At 40.4% G+C, this 21,116-nt stretch overlaps 1 protein-coding gene across 1 annotated transcript in view; it reads left to right on the top strand.

Annotated features, from left to right (window-relative positions):
- GABRB1 (gamma-aminobutyric acid type A receptor subunit beta1) overlaps positions 1 to 21,116 on the top strand; it is a 93,780-nt gene that overhangs the window by 57,881 nt on the left and 14,783 nt on the right. Inside the window, exon 4 of the mRNA XM_088524744.1 lies at positions 8,013 to 8,095. Coding sequence (XP_088380870.1) covers positions 8,013 to 8,095 — 83 coding nt within the window. The remainder of the gene's footprint in view (positions 1 to 8,012; positions 8,096 to 21,116) is intronic.

The raw sequence follows: 21,116 nt of genomic DNA, 5'->3' as shown, positions 1-21,116 counted from the left end.
ACTTCTACTTAACAACGGAGTTTCCAAGGGTATACTGGAAAAACAAAGGGTTTTTTTTTTTCAAACAACTTGGCTGTGTGTGCTTTCTGTGAAGGGCCAGAGCTAAAACACATGGATACTACTGTTATTCCACTTCCTTCTTGATTGCTTCCACCCAGCTGCCAGCCTGTACTAGATCCTGGAGAGACAGGCTTTGCTGCCCTCAGAAAGCACTACCCCAAACTCATGCACTGGGTACCCACGGTCTATAGAACATCATGTCTGAACGAAGCTCAAAAGGGAAGGTTCTGGAGAACCCAGCTGGGGTGAAACACAAAATCACGAGGATCGGGCATCCTCTTAAGTACTTAACTTCCAAAGAGAAGCTTAAATATAAAATTATCATAAAAGGGCTCTAGTGCTAGGGCCACCTCGTCTATTAATCACCTTTATTTAGTGTTGGAAACAGGATATCTTAGGAAGAGCTTATAACGACTTCCAGATTCTAGCTGTTTGTTCTCATCACCAAGCTGCTGGGTAGTTTAAGACAGAACTCACAATTTTATTACTGGAAAAAAAAAAGACACTATTACCACATAGCTTTTTGGGCACAAAAACAATGTAGGAGACCAATGCCTGGATTACAGAATATTAGTTGAAGCAAATTGAAATAACCACAACAGCAAAGACTAGGCACATGCTTACTGCAGACCAGCATCTACTGCATTCCAACTGGTAACCATCTGTACATCAAAAGATATATTCAAAAGCCATTCTTTCTCTCAGATAAATGCTGCAAAGTCTCTTCTCTAACTTGCGGCTCATCCCTACATAAGAAGTATTCAGTGTAGCCCATAGGATTAGGCCTCACTGCTAAGATAAGCAAGGAAATGCTCAAGAATTGTTTTGACTCTTCCATGATTTGTATGAGACAAAGCTCCAACTCCAGCAATTTACCAGTAATGAGGTCACCTTGGTAATGGGCTAGCATGTAACCCCAACAATGGAATAATTTGACAAAATTCTTTACGTGCCAGATTTTAAGCAGTTCTTGGCAGTCCCTGGATTCATTCCTAACGCTAATTCTCTCTTTAGAGACAATGCCAAGTAACTTGCTTTAGGGTCAAGCACTTGGCCAAACTAGTGAACTAACCCATGCTAAATTAACCTAAGGAGGACATAATAAACCTGGGTGAATTCTGCCTTATCTGACAGTCACCAATATGACCGATGGGGAAATGAAAGGGGTAAGGAGTATCTCACAGGAGCAATACAGGACAGCACTACTGCCAGAAGCAATATTTATCACGACTGCAGTCTAAGGGGCAGCTCAGCAGCTTCTGTGGAGAAGAATGTGTGTGAATGGAAAGAGCAATAGGGACAGCAATTGCTTTTTTTTACATTTTTTTTTGGTATTTTTATTTCAAACCAATGCTGTTGGTTGATTTGACTCCCTGCATATTAATTTTTCATGCTTGTGTTTTACCTGGGAACAGACAACTATACGCTTCAGAGAAAAATGAATATTCCTTCTTTATAGCTAACAAGTACGGAGTAGCCAGGCATGGACAATAGACTCAAAATGAGGCCTCCACATCACAGCACAAATCCCATTCCATTACTACACTACAGCACTGGACAGCCATGCTATTATTAAATTATTCTTTGATTTCTGTATTTTTTTATGACTGCTGCAGTTCTTATTAAAAAACAATGTTTCAGCTTTGAAAGGAATTTCAGGGCTTTAGCACATGTCCTTTTCTTCAAAGTTCAGTGTGGGCAACTAAGAGGGAAAATTGGGAGAGGGAGAAAATGGTGAAATCAGGGAGAGGAGGGGGCAACAGCCTCGAAGGTAGCAGAGCATGGCAGAACATGCATTTCCACCCCGAGATGCCTCTCCATGCCACCTCTGTCCACTAGCGGTGTCAGAGTTGTCTTCCAGAGACACGTGCCGTTACTGCATTAAGAGCAGGTTGGCACAGGCATGTCCAAAGCTTGCAGCCCCTGTTCATTACGGTGCCAATGTCTGGCTAGGGATAGGATTACTTAAAGTAATTATAGCAAAGTTCTAATAAGCTCCTGGCAGGAAACCGGGACCTAATGTTTACTTACTTACAGTGTGTTAACTGCAGTTCCCTCCAATTAACCCAAAATATAAATAGCATATCTATTTTACACACAAACACCCCTCTACACATTTTCCAAGCGACACAGAGAAAAACCACTATGTAAAAAGAAACCATTTCTCAACTGAAAACAAAGATGAAGGGAAGGTAATTCAAGCAAATACTTATCAGTTCAGAATATCAATAAAACACAAATTCCAAAGCATAAGCAACTTCCCGGCCTCATCTCTGTGCAGCTTAAAACTGGTCACTTTACCCAATAAAATAAAGATTGTCTGATCCTTCTTAAGCAGGCTGTTTTCAGCAACTTACATCTTTAACTCTGTGAGCTATATATTTCTCCAATACATGTCTTCATCAAGAGCCTTTTTATTTTTAAATAACTCTGCTGTTTCTGTGAGCAAGATTAAAGGAAAATGTGTTTTGCACTTGCTAACCTAAATCCATACAAATGTTCTCCATATACATTTCAGTGTTATCTCAAACTACATATTCTTCAGCCGTGACCTGGCACTTGACAATTTATCTCCCTAGAAAAACAGATATATTTCCTACTGATTAAGTCAGGGGATGACACATATTAACTAAAATTATAATATTTTTTCAATCAAAAAAGTAGTTTTCACATGCTAAAGGAGTCAGGTATATAAAAACAAGTACTAACATCCTTTCTTCACCTGGCTCAGGAACCTATATTCCTATTTTCTCTCAACTTTTAATGACATGCTTTAAATATACCAATATTATATTACCTATTAGCCCTTCCTAAACATACTTATGAAAGCAGGGCACTTTCTCCAAGGCTCAGGCATCTAACCACTCATTATTCAGGCTTTGCTCTGAGCTTCATAGTGTCCACAGACATGAAAACCAGAAACCTCAAGCCTGGCATATACAGGAAAAAAAATGTGGAAGTTAAATGTATAGTTTGGGAAAAAACAAGGCCACAATTTCCACCAGGTATATGGAACTGGATTACAAGTCAAACCAGTTGCTATCATATTAGGTTCCCTGATATCAGCAAAGTTAAACTAACTCAAAAACAATCTTTTACCTATACTCCACTGGGTACTGCAGCTCTGCAGCAGCTAAGAGAAGCAGGGTTATTTTTATTTTGATGGTTTTATTTTGCTTTTAAGGAAAAATATCTCTTCATATGCTCATATACATTTATAATTTATACTCTGAGAGAGAATGAACAAATGCACTAAAGTTTGATAGCTTTCCTCCCTAGGATCCCTAGGAAGAAGCTTCTCATGACAGAATTCTCATTGTTTAACTCTGTTCATCTCCATATTTAATCATATTTTAAATATTGTTTGTTTCCTTTTCAAGACTTGAAAAAAAGCTTTTTAGCAGCATTTTGATGAAGTGTTCTAAGTGCTGAACTGTAATTCCACCTCCTGCAGTCATTGTGAACTTATTTTAACTGTTCACTGCTGACATAACCAAGAATACTAAGCTTTACCATTTGATCATATAAAACATACTGCCCTGCAGGAAAGCTTCTGATTAAATCCTATAAGGAAATGATTTTTGCAAATACTGAAAAGCGATTAGGTTTCTTTCCTATAACTTTATCCTTTCTTATTATTACTTATATTATGATATATGATATATCATATACAAAATATACAATATATATTGTAATAAAAATGAATATTATTCTTAATATTTATAATTGTATTTTTCATATAACTTTTTGGGGGAGATTTTGGCATCTAAGAAGAATATGGAATTATGAGAATCAGACACCAAATAAAAGCTGAGCAGAAGAATAGATAATTTAAAACCCAAGGCAAAATTTTAAAAAGTAACAAAAGAATTTCATTTTGCTTCTGGCGAATATTACATCTGGTAGCTATTCAGACCTGCCTCCAGTCTGAATGTCAGAGTACTGATATAAATTAAATCAACATTAACTGCTTAGGTTTTTGCACTATCCCATTTTTAATTTGCATGAGATGTCAAAAGAATGCTTGGAGAGCAGGATGAAGAACACTGTATAAGGAAAACAAAGCAGCCTCAGCACAAGAGAGGGGAGTAGGGGGGAAGTAGAGGGGGAGAAGAGGGGAGAAAAAGAAACTTACAGTGTGATTCAAAATCAGAAAACCTAGAAGAATCATATCTTGCTACAAACAGCTCTATTTCACAAGTAGTCCTCCATTTAAACTTTTACAGTGTTTCATGCTATCACCACCATTGCCACTGAATCTTCATGCCCAGTGATTTTCAGGACTAATTTCTCTGAATACAGATTTACTGTAGCTTTGGCCCTAAGTTCTAACTACTGCATTCCCTTTCCTGCCATTACCCTCATACTCTGCATTTTAATAGCTGTATTTTTAAGCCTTTGGTAGACATACAAGCCATTAGTTGCTAACTCCAGTGAGAGGGTTCAGACAGGATTTTTCTCTTACTCAGCATTAAAAAAAACAGCCTTTTATTAATCAAGACAGAAATTACCCTGACTGCATATGGCTTTAATTTATCTCCTTAAACAAGTTTTATGGTTACCTGGAGCACAATATCATTTAAGAATTTTACACAATGGAGATCTATCACGATGGAGAAAGAAATGCTTTAAAGTCATATTTACAAATCACATGCGATGAATGCTGCTGGATCCTTCCATAGTAATTACAAGTATTTATTTTCAAGAAAGCCTAGGATTCCCCAAAAATAACTCCCCCAAAGCTCCCCCAGCTTTTTCCATCACATTGATTTGGCAGATTAGTGCCTTCATTCCTTGCAGGGAGGAGGCTCCAACAGTTTTCACTTGGCTTTTCCTGCTCACAGAGGCCCTGCTGACCCTGATGAAACCCTTGTCACAAACTGTTCATCCCCACTGGTGCCCAGGGGGACACCTGCACCTCCTCCAATGCTGTACTCACAGAATCACACAGTCACAGAATGGCTGAGGTTGGAAGGGATCTCTAGAGATCATCTAGTCCAAGCCCCTGCTCCAGCAGGGACACCCAGAGCACGTGGCACAGGGTGGCATCCAGGTGGGTTTGGAAGATCTCCAGAGAAGCAGAGTCCACAACCTCTCAGGGCAGCCTGTTCCAGGGCTCTGGAACAGTAAAGTTCTTCCTCACATGGAGGTGGAACTTCCTGTGTTTTAATTTGTACCCACTACCCTTTGTCCTGTCACTGGCCACCACCGAGAAGAATTTGGCCCCATCCTCCCTACATCCCATCTCAGCCTTCTCTTCTGTAGGCTAAACAGGCCCAGCTCACTTAGTGCAGGACCCTGCATTTGCCCTTGTTGAACCTCCCTCATGAAGTTCCAACCAACTCTCCAACCTGCCCAGGTCTCTCTGAACAGCAGCACAGCCCTCTGGAGTATTGGCACTCCACCCAGTTTTGAATCACTCACACACTTGCTTGTTGTCCCTGACATCTCTTGTTAAATTTAATTCCAAAGAAGCCTTGGTCTTCCTCAACACACCCCTGCATTCTCTGGCAATATTCCTCTCACATGCTCTGCTCCTTCTTCCACATTATGTATGCTTTCTTCTTCTGTTTACATTTTTCCAAGAGAGCCTTGCCCATCCACACAGGTCCCCTTGCCTCACTTCTTTCTCCTAGGGATACAGCACTGTCAGCATTGCCCTCCCTAATAAGGCATCTTTCCTGGGAGCAGAGCTTGAATCACCCCAACAGGCCACCAACCCCAGCAGCAACCCAAGGAGAAAATGGAGCCTGCATCCTGTGGGGATCCTCCCACTGTCACGGCCAATGGCCCCCTTCTCACAAGACTCCAGGCCCGCTGGGCTGTGACTCATTTAGCCTGAGTTAAATTGCAGGCTTATGAGGAGTTTAAGGGCAGCACCAGCAGCCCATGGTCTCTGCCTGTTACCTCACAACCTCGGTTTTTGTCTTGGCTGCCTGGGGTCCCATTTTAGACAGGCCAGCTTGGACCCTGTGCTCACCAGAGCCATGACAAGAAGAGTGCAGCAGCAGGGGCTCCAGCCCATGCTGGCCTCTTGCTCTAATCACCCTGCATGCCGTGGCCAGGTAGATAGCTTTAGGCAGGGAGGCAGGAATCATAGAAGCAGAACTGAAGAGGCAAATACAGGCAGCTAAGTCGAGGAGAGCTGAGGAGCAACAGATGAATCCTGAAAACCCCATTTCCAGCAAGGAGCCTGGAAAAGGTCACACAGGCCTATGAGAGATATCTCCCAGTGTAGTCTTCTGCTTCTCTCTCCCCTGCTGGGTTCCAGGTTCTCAAGTTTGCCCGTGAATCACTCATATTCAGCGGAAATGCTGACACAGCACTCACTGTGCAACTCTACCTGAATAGCTGCCTGCTGTCGCACCGGAACAGCTCGGCAGCATTCATCACTGCTGTTAACAGGGGTAAATCAGGAGAGGAAAAGCTTACTTCCCCTCTGACTTGTCAGGCAGCCTTCCACCTAAGTGGAGCAACAGGTACATACTGCCTAATAGCCACTACAGGGAGTGCAAAACAAAGCTGAGGGAAATCTAGAACACAAACCAAGTGCTTTTATTTTCCCTTGTAAACTGAAAACATGAAGTGGTATAAAGATCATGAAGGACAACACAAGACTAAGGGATAGGTTAGGTATATTCAGATTACTTACTGATGTGAAAAAACAATACTACTTTCTGCGTAATCTAAGTGTTTGCTTTCAGACCTGCAATTAGCAGTGTAGTACATTATTAGCACAAACATTTATTTTTGATCTTGGATTATAATGGTGGTCAGGCACTCTAAGCCAACAGTTCAATGTGGCCTGGTGAGGCCACATCTGGAGTATTGTGTCCAGTTCTGGGCTCCACAGTACAAGAGGGATGTGGAGCTGCTGGAGAGAATCCAATGCAGGGCCACAAGGATGATCAGGGGCCTGGAACATCTGCCCTATGAGGAGAGGCTGAGGGAGCTGGGCCTGTTCAGCTGGAGAAGAGAAGGCTGAGAGGGGATCTAATCAGTGTATATAAGTACCTCAAGGGAGGGAGTGAGGAGGATGGTGCTGGTCTCTTTTCAGTGGTGGCCACTGACAGAACAAGAGAGAACAATTATTTGCTGTTAAAAAATTACTTTGTACCTGAAAAAAAAAATCTTGGTGTTATTAAAAAATAACAAATTGCTATTGCTTACGTGGCTCTGAACTGCATAACTCAATGCAAATACTCTAAGCACTAAGGAATACCTGGCCACTGTAACTCTGTGGTCTGGGAAACACTGTATTACCCTCTGCTTCTGTACACATTTAAATAAATCTTCTGGTTGATATACGTGAACTCAATTAGCATAAGGACTGTTTTATTAGTTAAGAACAAAACATTACCCTATAAAACCTTAATTAAAAAGCATTTAACTGTGACTAAAGGCCGTATATTCAGTTATGTATGATCTTAAGCATTGTTACGTAGGAATGTCTGACAGATGATTCCTGCGTGCCTTTTCAATGCTTCTCAGTAAGGAATGTTTGGTAGAGGGCTGAAACAAATGAGGTCATATCTATGTTGAAGTCCTCAACCTTTTCCATAACCGATGCAAAACACTATTAAGAGACATGAAATTCGATGTAATGTGTAACATGTAAGGCTCTCAAAAATTAGCCTCAGAGACAAAGCATAATTATAAAATCTCCATGGTACTTCTAGCAGTATTCCCCAGTATTTTCAAGGACTGGTTCTCATAACTAGTGCTTACTAGACAGTCTTTCGTAGATCGATTTTGTAAATTTAGGAAATTTAATCTATACAGTAACTAGTATATTACTCTATATAAACTGCTTAATCATGCTTTACAAGCTATTCTGTATGCCAGGATTCCAGCACAACCACCAAAAAAATTCACTATAGAAAATAATTGTTCTCAAAGAATTTTGCATGGTTTTAAATCTCATGTCTTTCCCCCTGCTCCTCCTCTTACAGGATCACAACAACAGCTGCTTGCATGATGGATCTACGCAGATATCCTCTGGATGAACAAAATTGCACACTAGAAATTGAAAGTTGTAAGTTACTGGAGGGAGAGGGATACCAAGTTACAGCTGTGGTTTGAAATGCTTTCACAGGTTATATAGGCAGTAGCAGTTGTTCTGATCCTGCACTTCCAGCAAGTTTGCAAACTGAAAACATCTAGTATATTTTTATAGCACATTAATGTACAATATATGGTTGTTCCAAGCTTAAGAACTTTCAAAATCTTTTGTCAAATACTGAAGAATATCTTGATGATTAAGTCAGAGAAACAACAACAGAACACTGATCATCACCATTGCTTACTAATCATAGAACCCTAATAAGTTACTTCACATCAGTACATTCATCTGTAACATGAGATTAACATCCACCCAAAAAGTTGTTGGGAGGTTCAGTTACTCAGCCATACACTTGGAGGTTATAAAAGGAAAATCATAAATGTTAATAAGAGCCTTGCCATTGCCTTCCATGAGCTCACATCAAGACTCACATTTCCAAATTTTTATCATTAGTACAGTCTTTAGAACCTTTAGTATCATCATATTTAGATCAGAATCTTTAGAATAATTAGCATAGTCTTTAGTATCTTTTACAATGATGACCCTTAAAGAAATTACTATCTTGAGGCTTCTGAAAAGGATTTTTTAGTTGTTGGTCTAATCAAAATGGAATACACTGACAGAGAGAAAGCAGTCTGTCTAAACAAACTGATTAATACTACAGCGTTTTCATTGGTTAAAACAGATTAAAACTACAATGTTTTCCTTGTTTGTAGCATATCCCATTCTCTGCAAAAACCCATGATGATAGTTTTTGTTCTGAACTGACAAGCTGTTAAATTCCAAAAAAAGTTCTTATAGGATTAATTTTACAAAAGATTCTATTAGTCTTCAATTGTTTAGGCTTGACAAGTAAAAATATTATCATAGCATTAAAACACCACAAAAAGTGTAGAAATATAAAGTAGAAAATCATTTAATAGTATGGTAAAGCAAATATAAAATACATAAATCTTAACCAGAGGTAAAATCATTTTGAGCCTTAGAAAATGTTCCTGTGAAATATTTCAGTTTATTCTGCAGCCTCTAAATAATACTATAGAGATTTTCATTAGCTGCAGTATTCATGAATGTTCATCTTAATACATCTGTGAGTTGGATATCGTTTTTCCTGTCAGGCATAGAAAAATAAAAGCACACATACAGATGAGGCAAGACAGGCTCTCAGTCCACTGTTTGTGCTTGGTTATAACATCTAATTGGTAGAGTCAATGAGAGGGATATTTTTACTGTGATGGCAGATTTTAAGCGCTGAAATGGGCACATACCTTCAAAATTGCCCTCCATGAAGTATTTTGTTCCTTTGTAAGGGCATACTCAATACCAGCTTTACAATAAAGCAGTGGAGACGTAGCTTTGAATTCAAATTCTAAATTGCTTGGTAAGAAATTTGAAATCTTTCTATGATAACTATTTCCTTTTGCTGCTTTTCTTGGATTGTCATGTTACAGTTATTTTAAAAATTCTCTGATAGATTAAGAACAACAAATTTGTTATTCTGCCAGCAAAAGATTTCAGGCAAGTAAACACTCAGAGTAGATTTAATGAAAAATGCCTATATTAAAGAGCATTTTCTGAATAGAATCTGCTCATTTATTTCTTTAGAGGTGAAAAATGCCATCTTTTAAGATCCTGGTGTTTTGGTGCTGCAGACAGACATCCTGGAAAGAGAAGCAGAGCGTCCGTATTATCGAGATTCCCTGTGAAGCACCTCAATAGCTGCGGCGTGGGTCACCACAGTGACTGTTCAGCGTGTGCAAGGCACACGGGTTATGCACCACAGGAAACCTTCCACAACAGACAAAGTGGCATGGCCAGCTGTGCAAGGTTATTTTGCATATAATGAATACCTGTGCAACATGCCTCAGCCTTCCCTGTAGATCTGCGCTCAGCTGCCCCAGCCATATCTATAATTGCTCTGAGTATACTGAAGTACTTCAAATCTTCTGATACATGCACCTCCCTGGGCTTTACAGACCCAGGTTACTGCCTTTCTGGTATGGAACACTTATCTTAGTGTTGCTTGGCTCACGTCCTAGTTTGCACTTAACAGGTCATACATTCTGTGCTTTTGGAGGAAAAGTTTTTACTTGATTTTCAAAATAAAATGAATCACACTTTCAGTAACTTTTCTACCCAACTATAGCAGAGGAAATGGATATAAAAGTACCACAGCAAACAAAATTAGCACCTTCATACTCAAAAGACACGGATTTGTTTGCTGGGAGGTAGCTGACTTGAAGACTCCAGTTCAGTCATGACTAAAACTGATCAAAGGAGCATTTTATGAGTTAGCAGCTCTAATAATTGGAGACCAGAATGACACTCAACTGGTTCCTATTTCTTTATACAGAAACTGTCATATAAACAAAACCTTGTAGGGATGAATGTTTAGTCAGAATGACTTGGATACTATCGCTGAGATCTCATCAAGAACCAAAATTTGAATCAGATTGAATAAGCAATTGAAATGCCAACATGTCTAATCAGATGGGAGAGAACACCATATCCCTCATGTGGCCAGTCACATGTCTGCAAAAGAAAATTGCTTTTCAGACCTTCTGGACACTTGCTATGAATAATTCATGTGTTTAAAGATAGAATGATATGCTAACATTTGTTCAGCTGATCCAAAAGAAAAAAAAAAAAACGTTATTCACAATTTTCCTACCAGACAAAATTAGCAGAGTGAATTACTTGATCAGTTCTACTATCAAGTGAATGAATTCCAAAAGCACTGCCATGCTTAACTGCTACTGAAGGTCTACAGGTATGGGAAGTTTCAGGAACGCTGGATTCTTTGACAGTTTTCCACCTAAAATAAATCTTCCTGCACCTGCACAACACAACTTTTCTCGTCTGCATCTCTAAAAGTCTTGAAAATTACTGACAAAGTACCTGGAAGAAGAATATTCTAGGCAGAATTCCAGAGACTAGACTACATAATTTTTTCTTAGGTGTTTGAGTATTAGTAAGACAGTTGCCCTGATTACCTTGCACTTAGTAACCCCCATTAATTTCCTTGAAAGATGCTAGGGCCAGAGTAGGGAGGGTATAGAAAGAGGTGACAGCTATGGGCATGGCTTCCCTACTGCCCACACTTGGCACGTGACATTTTCTTCCATGACAAAAATGGTTTAAGAGATTCCTATCAACCTCTCATGCCATCTATTCTAGGTTGCTGCTGACACTGACTTTCTTCTTTTGCTTCCTACAGTCTTCTTGGCTTTAGAAGGAATGTGATAGCAGTAATACTGACTACTTTTTTAATCCTATCTTTACTACTTGTTTTATTTCTTAACAAAATTTTTCATCATTGGTGATGACAGTAACCAGTGCAAGCTTCATGCGTGCAGAAAGAAAACAAGAAATGAAACTAAACGCAGATAGCGGGGACCTCTATTCAATACTAACAGCATAGCCATAGCACTAATAGCACTCAGCAGCATGCAATCTGATATAGAAGTAACATGTGAGATCTTCAGCAGGTGAAAATTGGCATGGCTCCATCTATATCGGCCAGCACAACTTGCTTTAACTGAGAATCTCATGTGGCTGATAGTCTTTTCAAATGTTTGTTCCGAGTGGATGCTCTTTCCATAACCACATCCTTGAAATTAGATCTGATCAACAGAGACACTGTAAATGAGTTCAAAGCCTGTAGAAAATGCACATGACAGATGGGAATTTAAGCAAAAAGCCTGAGCAATAAACCAAGACAAAGGTCCGTGTAAGCAGGGAAAACGTCTCTTATGCATTAGACTTGTTACAGGAGTAGCTGTTAAATTGATCCTCACCTGCAGATGTAAAATCATGGCTTGCAGGGAGGTGCACACCTGCAGATGCAATCACACAGCAATACAGTTGCATTAGAAATAGCAAGCCAAAGTTTAATGCGTGCCTAGACACTACTGCATAGTCAAAATGAATCATCTGTTCCTCACACCATTGTTAAATGCCCCTAAAAAGAAAATCAAATGTTATGCAATCAGAATTTTTATCTCTTCTTCTAATCCTGTGTTCATGGAATTTACAGCTGCATCACGGAACTTAGAGCCGCATAGGGCTACATGCAACCTCGTCCTTTCCAGTAAATTAATCTGTGTTTTTAAGGGAGACTTTTTCCTACTGTAAACGCGTGCTCTGGAGAAAGCAGGCGGTTCCACAGACAGCTCGCTCTAAAGCTACTCAGAGGTGAACATGGCACAATCTGTGGATAGAAAAGCAGTGACTCATTCCACTTCACAGGGATGCTGTGGAAATCAGCCAACACAACTCCTTGAAAATCTGAAGTGCTAAGAGTTTTTGTTATTAATACTTACCTGCAAATAATATAATGCACTGTGAATAGCAGCAAAACAACTACACCAGACAGGAATGTGAAAAGTAGTGCATAATCAAGACATTGATTATGGTATGTCTCCAACAGAAGAGTCAAAGCAATGCTAATATATGCTTCTATTGAGACAGGGGATTATTTTCATTAAAAAAAATACATTTCCAGCTTTCCTGAAGCTCTCTTACATGACTGCAGAGGCTATTTCTGCCCAGCTGAAAATCAGAGAAATGTATACATTTAGGAATAGGAAAAATGTTTTGGTCGAATGTGTTCCTTCACTCAAGGTTTCACTACTTAGCTCAAGCAGTTCACCATATTTCAAGTTCTGTGGAGGTAGATGGAGAAACCACAAGAGAAGCTTTATAACTATTCCTGTACCTAATAGTGTGGTGGCCACTAGAAATGTCTGTACATAAAAAGATAAGATTTTACAATTGGAAAAGCTTTGTCAGCATAGCTGAGATATATCATAATCCATTTTTCACAGATTAACATTAAGGACAGTTTAAAGAGGAATAACAGGGGAGGCATTGAACTGGATGATCTCCAAAGGTCCCTTCCAACCTCAACCATTCTGTAACCCTGTGACAGAGGAGACTGTGTACTTGGGTGGAAGTCACTCCGAGTGCTGGGCGCTACCACGCAAGCTCTAATGGATGACACTTTGGCAATTTAAGATGTTAAATCCACCAGCTGTTTGTTCTTCTATACCAGGTCGCCTCTGGCAAGCGGTAGAACTGAGTGCTTGACACTGGGCTATAGCAGTTCACAACCAGTGCTTTAGCATAAGCCCACTCTCACTGGCAACAGTTCTGGCAGCCTTTGCGCTGGCAGGGGTGAGGTGCAGACACAAGCCTCATCTGATAAGGGTGCAGACAGGGGGAAGAGGCACCAGACCGAAGATGGGGTACTGTTATTACTAGAGTACTCCTTGTGCCTTTGAAGGTTGCCATTGTCACACTCTGAGCACAACCCTGTGGACTGTTTGTGCCTGACTTGTACTCAGCAGAGAAAAAAAATGACATGCAAGAGCTTCACTCTATCAATAAATTAAACCCCACTTGGGTCTCTGTTCTAGCATCCCCATAACTTAAGTGAAATGTGGTCCACAGTCACAGGAGAGGGAGGGCCAGACTGCTCCCATTTGGCAGAGTTACAGACTTACTGGCAAGCTACCATGTGTTACAGGTCTGAGCAGATAATCAGAACTGTCCCTCCTGGCTTTAAAAATTACATCTCTATGACAACTGCAATGCTGCAGCATGATTCAGTAAGCTACACTGCAACACTGAACCGTGCTTCAACCTTAGCAACCAGCTCGCTTATGTGGGAGAACTGAACAAGCACAAAGAAGCCCAAAAAGTGCAAGCTTAGGAAAAAGGAAAGAATTAACTAGCTGGGTACAATCTAGGAAATGATAATTCTGCCTTGACTCTATTGTTTTTACAGCCCTCTCTATTTCATATAGCAATAGACATAACACTAAATGCACGTAATGCTTGAATGAAATAGCAACCAACTTAAAGTGATATTGCTGTGAATCAATAAAATATTCCACTGAAATTCTAGATTTGCTGCCAAAAAAAAAAGAAAGAAAGAAAATCACTGTGTTCATACCTAAACCTTCATTATCACTTCTGTTGGCACAGAGTGGTCTGACACAATGAGCTTTGAACAGATTTATCACAGCTCCCTGCTTGAGACAAGATTGCATTGATCCAGAGTATGATTGCATTTGAACTAGCAAGGATATAAGAACCTACACCTCAAACAAAAAGGGCTGTTTTTATTACAGATGAAAAACCTGTCTTAAATCCAAGCTTCCCCAGACAGCTTTATCTTTGCCTGTCTGCAGGCACTAGATATTTAGTAATTTATTCATGCCTGGCAGCAAAAATCCGCTAATGAATATGAGTGGGTTAGTATCGGAGGCAGCCTGATCTTTGATTTGGATCTACCCATGCCTTTCCCTAAGGCATCCAGAAACTCAGGGGAGAGGAACCCTTGTTTCATTGTGAATTCTCCAAGAGCCTTAGCCCCTTTCTGGGTGTTCCTGCTCCCATGTGTGTCCCTCCACCAGCTGTAGTGTCTTGGGGGGGGACAGGGGGGTACCCGATTGTGCCTTTAACCCCCTGCGACCAACATTGCACAATTTATGCCCAGTAAACAAGGCCTGGACTCTTCTCAATTAGAAGCAACCTGGAAGGAGACTCAGCTCTGTCTTTCCTAAAAAATTCAATCCTTCTGACATTGCTGACGAGGGCAACTTCCACCCCTCATAGTTGCTTATGTTCTGCCGCATCCATAATCAAAAAGCCTCTCTGATTCACCTACTTCTCAGTTCCTCTTGCCCCATCATGAGACATACAATGGCCATAGTCTTGTGCCCCAGCACGTGTTTTTTCCCACAGGCCCTGCAAACCCTGGCTATAACAACGCTCAGATTCACAACACCTTCAGCTGTACCAAGAGGCTGTGTGTTCTTCCTCTTTGACTTGTCTTTGTTTATTACAGTTTAGAATAAGAACTCTTCTGCTTCTGACCAATTTCTTTAGGCCAATGCACAGCCATTCTTAAATTACTTTCAAGCTTGGTATACTGTGAGGAGGGAAGTCTGTTCTAAACACAAGTCATTCCAACAGTGAGATCTTTCTGAAGTTAACACATTCTAGCATCTATCGGTAAATACCTTAGGATTAAACCACATTTCCAATCAGACCACAAATACTCTCTGTCTTTTAACAGACCTACTGCACAGCACATGCTGTTCCTGGAGAAGAACAGCACAAGGACGCAGGAAAGGGCTGGATAGTCTAAACAAGGACATTTCAGTCAGGAGCAAAACACTATGTGAATGTGGAAGTTCACACTTCACAAGACAGTTTCTACTTGTCCTTCTTCTGGGAGCTAGGAGAGCACACCAGACCCTATAAGGGTTGCTTCAGATCTTACATTTTTAGAAACTAAATTTCGCAGGAGTAAAAATTTTCCAAAGGCTTTGGTTTGTTTTTGTTTTTTAATTATTTTCTTGTATGTATAACAAAAGTAGAGAAAATTCAGCAGCTCACTTTGACATAGAAAATAAATCATGTATGCAAAAGAAGAGGACGAGGCATAGGCTCAAAGATAAATAGAAAAAGGGTGTAAGAGGAGGAATTTGTTTAAAGGGAGGGGGTAGAAAGAAGGATGAGAGAAGCAGTGCATTTCACAGAGACATCATGCTGCCAGGAGCTCTCTTTTCCTTTTTGTCCCACTTTTTGGAATCTGGGCATTTGAATACTTCTTCCTGGCATCCCTCAGGAGATTCACTGTTGTCTTGGGTTTTCTGAACTGTGGGGCATTCCTGAGCCCATCTTTATTTTGCCTGTGAGATGAGATCTAGAAATCACTGCCCTTACACAGGTGTGTGAGGTTTAATTTCTTTCTGCCTGTTCCTCCCAACAGTCCTGGCTGAATGAAGGTGCATTTACCATGCTGGAAGTCAGGAGCTGAGTCTGTGTCTGCAGTGCACGTTCTGCGCTCTGGGGCATAGAGCCACCTCCCCACGTACAGCAGAGAAAATAGGAGCACCAAATTGTACATCAGAAACACATAATTGAGAAATGGGTGTACACTTAAGAACAAGCAGGCTTGATACATACGCAGACTCCAATACTGTCACAGAATAGGGAGGGCTCTGTAAAGCAAGAGAATAAACAAAACCATTCAGATCACACATAAGCCTATGGCATCTTTGCATCTAGATGAGAATGCCATGCAGGAGGACAGCCATTTCATGGCTGAAAAATCCTTTCCAGTAAAAGCTGACCCTTCCAAGTGCTCAGATATCAGCGCTTATTTAAAGCTTAGGTCAAGTCTGGCTAACAGCACTACCATGCCAGGCAGAGGCATGAATATGCCCTCCTTCCTGGCCAGCATACAGCAGTTATACAGTACATTGACTTCTGTATCAAAGCTGGCTTAATAAATTCTCATTGCTATTTGCCCTTTCATTTACGTAATAACATTGTTTGGGGAGCTTAGCCAGAAGCTTGGATCAGTGAAAATAATCCATCAGAAAAAAAAAAAAAAAAAAAAAGGAAAACTCTCCTCCCAAAGCACTTTCATGTACATTGGTTGCACATGTGCACATTCATTGACATTTCTTGTCAATAAATCTTTGGGGAACAAGCATACTTACCGGGCTTTGTTCCCCCATGCCTTCTCCCTCTGTATAACAGCAGCTGGCCTGCCTTGGTGTATGGAAGGAGGTACATGGAGAGCTCTTCCAGTGTAACTGTGTGTCAGCAACACCCTTCACAAGGGGCAGAGCTCCTTTTATAACCTTCTCCCCCACCTTCCTCCCTAGTCCCACAGGTGCAGGCATTGCAATCAAATTCAACTAGGAGTCAAGATCACCAGATAAGTCCAGGGTGATGAGGTAGGTGCACAGCCAAGCTAGAAAGTTGGAATATAGCTCAGGGTCTAGGTCTGTAAGGCACAGTACAGGGCAGAGCATGAGAGCCCTGTCTTAAAAGCAGCTTCTGGAAAAAGAGGGGGGGGGAAGTGCTGAAAGTTTTTCCAACTTGTCAGGTGTTATCAGGGAACTAACCTTGAGCATAGCCAGCTAGAAGAATGTGCACTCCAGGCCTTGATAGCTAATGCAGTCCATAGATGAACAAGATGTTCTTGGAATAAGAGTCAGGTTTCTGCCCATATTTTATCACATTGGAATTAATGGAGCTATTAATACAACTGAAATATTACTTGATAGATACTGCAGCGTTCATTGTATGAAGGACTTTTTACACATGCTTAAAAGCAGCAGTTAGTGTTTTGCTGACAACCTGAGGCCATATAGAGAATAGAAAAGAAAGCAGAACAATTAGTAATTGATAATTCAGATTATGGCATTATAATCAGGATAGCAGAACACAGTCCTTAAGAGGTACCTAAACATGGACAGTGCAATTTGCAAATTGAAAATCTTTAATATTAAACATCTCTAAAGACTCACGTAATATACCCTAAGTCATTCTATATATAATATATCCCATGTAGAATGCACACACTGAAGCTATTATCACTACAAACTCACTCTCAGAATGATGACCTGTGGAGACTTCGCATATAGACAGAAGTTAATGGAGATCTAAAATTTCCTAATACTATTTAAATGTAGTAGTTTCTAAGAGCATCCAGGCAGAAAAGCAGAAGTAATTTTGAAGATAGAAATGGCATGAACATTCGCAACAGCAGACACACAGCATGGGGACAGAAAGCTGAGCATGGAAAAGAGTAGGTGGAGCTGGCCAAGGTTTTTCTCAGTTATATTTTGGGAGGCAGATTCAACTATTTGTGAAACAGATTTATCCAGTGGCACTGTATTTGGTTTTTCTTTTGCAGCAAAACTAAAAATTGTTTCTTTAGGGTCAATTTAAGTCATTCCTTGGCCCTCATTTTTTTATTTCAGCCACTAAGCCAAAATAATTAATTCTTCACAGATCACTAGTGTTAAGCTATGGAGATAGCTCTGCACATATGCTTTGGAAGGATTATTTTCCCAAGTGGAGTAGAAGCCAGTTATTGCATTTTCAGAATATATTTGTACATTGCAAACAAGTTTAGAAGTTACTCAGATATTGATATTTTATGACTTTGCCTTTTTGTTTTTTAAAAAGTGGATAACTTGCCTCTGTATGGATATGAAGTTTTTAATAGCAAAATAGCTGACACTCGGCAATTTAGTATCCATGAGAGAATGTGAAATTAGCCAAAACAGATACCTACATGGTATATCTTAAGCACTTTCTGTTGTACACAATGAAATATATTATTATTCACCTTTGTTATTTTAATATTGTCTCAGTAGTCTCAGAACTACTGGTGGGCCCAGATTGTCCCATAAAAGCCACAGTCTGGCAAAGTTCTTACGCCAAGTTTATGAGGTCTGAATCTTCAGCCACTCTCATAGGCCACAAGCTGGAGAAACAACAGAAGATCGTCCCTGAAAGTCTGGAGCCCTTGAGCTCACATGGGCTGTGCTAACGGGTTCCTATCATCCCTGCAGCCTCACCTCCCCAGCACATCGCTCTTTATAGGGGTCCTACTTGAGGAGAAGAGGTGCTTGAGAAGACATACATGGTGAGAGAAGAGCCCTCCTCCTTCTGCAGAAGATTGTGGCCATCTTCTGGAGAGGGGCAGATCAGGAGTTCATTCCACAGAAATCCCTGCGTACCTTAGGAAACAGTTGTGCTCTTAAAGGAGTCTCCCACTGATTTCCTGATTTCCTAGAGAGATATTTGTAAGTACTGGGATCAAAATTCCGTGCTGTACTTTTCAGCCTCTGTAATCTCCCAGTGACTTTCTAAGGGGGTTTTAAGTTAACGCAAATCCATTGCTTGCCAGCTTCAGAAATGATAGCAGACTGAAATATCTCTGAGATAGGGCTTTCCTTGTTGTACCTCAGTGCCTCAGGCACTTTCACATTATACAAGTGCTGACATTCATAGTCTGAAGAAGGGCAAACATCCCATGACTCTGGTGTCACCAGAATGCAAGATTGTAGGCCTGGTATGATAGCTCTTGGTAACTTTCTATTAGTAAAGAAGCATATTACATTTCTTTAGTCAGAGAGCAGCAGCAAAAATAATCTCTGGATGTCATTTCACATTTTTTGAAGAACACATCATGCTTGGAGATAATAGAGTTGTACTAGGATACTATAGCCTTAAGTATAGAAATTCTCTGTTCAGTGCCTATCCACTCAGGGACTTGGTCTATACCTAGGGTTCCTTGTCACTGCAGAGATACAAATAAATAAAAAAGCAATGATTCAGGTACCTAGAAAGACTGCTTATCTGACCCAACACAACATTAACTTGAAGTAGTTTTATTAAGTGAGTGGTATATTCACATGCTAGTCCTCGAGTCATTCGGGATGTAATCTGCTGAATTGAGAACTGACAGTCAGATGAAATTCTTCATACCTCTTCTCTTAACTTTCTGCTACCACTTTTAACAACTTTATTTGGCAAAGGTTTATCTTCTGCATAGTTACACCCATGTTTTCTGCAGGATTAGACTGCACAAAGAAACTGGTCATTACCTGCAAACCTGAGTGTGTGGCAATCTTCAGAAGAACATATAGCTTTTCGGTTATGTCTGAAGCATTCATGCTCCCACTTCCCTATTTTCTCCTCACTCCCCCCAGAAAAAGCATTATTTCTGGTCAGTGCCTAAATGGCAGGTCTCAGTTCATCAGTATTCTGCGCAGCAGGAGCAGCACAAAGTTTCCCAGACTCCACCTTCAATCTCTCTGGGTATACAGGGATTAAGTGCACTTTTCTGTCCCTCAGTCCTTTGAATATCTGTTCATATTAAAGTGCAATGCTGTTTTCTACAATGGACAACTGTTTATTAGCATGTAGATGAAAACTAAATGAGACAACAATTCATTTCATATAAGACACTGGACTCTGGGGTCAGGACTGCCCAGCCATAATGCTGATGGCAATGGAGAGTGGAAAGGCAGCCCTGAGCACAGAGTCCTCGGCGCCCTGAGCTAACAAAACAGCAGCTCAAGGTTGTTAGATTATTTTCCAGTAAATCTATTCCTGCTGATGAGATGAAGTTGATGAAGATGAATATCAATGACTGGCTTTTAACTCAGAATATATAGTTATGGTTAATCTCCTGAGCAATCTGTCTTCATTCTCATTCATTTATATTCTGTAAGTGTCTGTGGACACTAAATTACCTATGGGGAGCTCTTCCTGAGAAGACAGACACATGGTTATTTAACATATTACCATTTCTAATCCAAACACATAGAACATGACTACCTATATTTGAATTCATGTTTAGGATCAACGCAGCAGAAATATTAATTCAAATATTAGACATCCTTACTGTGGGCAGGAATTTGCATCAAGATTGGGGACACAAAGTATTTGGAGTCCTCTGATCCTAGATGACATCTACCCCTCCAATATCACCCAATATCAACTCAGTGCTGAGCTGCATGTCTTCCTCTGCAGAAATCTGCAGATACTAAGTAGACTTAGTACTTTCCCTACCAAAAAGGCTCATTCCTTTACATCAGCTTATGATGTCAGCATATTCATACCCTGTTGCAGAAGGAAAAATGGGAAACGTAACAGCCTCGTGGACAGCTCGCTTTCGGAAAAGCCACTAACCCCTGCAGGACAGAACTGCATTTGGCTTCCCAGTCCCATCGATTGCCCGAGGGAATACGCAGCGTCTTGGTTCTCTCTGTTGGTGCAGGCTGAACAGACACAGCAGACTCAGAAAGCCTAATATTTGCCTACCTACCTGTCTTCTTTGACTTATCAAAGATTTGAAATTAATGATGTGACAAGCTGGCAAAGCACGCTATATTCTCAGCCATCATTGCCTCCGTGCAGGAGATGGATTAGATAACCTCTCAAAGTTTCTTCCAGACTTTTCTTTCCATAAAGCACTTTACTGAACTTTGTTCTGCCATCTCCTCACAGTACTGAAATTCCTCGAGAGAGGCCTGCTAACAGGAACAGAGAAGAGTTTGCCCCAAATCTGCTTTTCCCCGCCAAAAACAATTAAGTAGCTTGCAACTGTTTTGAAAAGTTATGTATACAGAAAAATGTAATAAATGCATAATATACAGGCATTATAGAA

The sequence above is a fragment of the Tinamus guttatus genome, unplaced genomic scaffold (assembly GCF_059628265.1).
Source record: "Tinamus guttatus ecotype Peru unplaced genomic scaffold, ASM5962826v1 Tinamus_guttatus_pri_ptg000213l, whole genome shotgun sequence".
Classification (NCBI taxonomy): Eukaryota; Metazoa; Chordata; class Aves; order Tinamiformes; family Tinamidae; genus Tinamus; species Tinamus guttatus.
The sequence above is the reverse complement of the archived record's forward strand: the minus strand, read 5'-3'. Positions and strand labels throughout refer to the sequence as shown.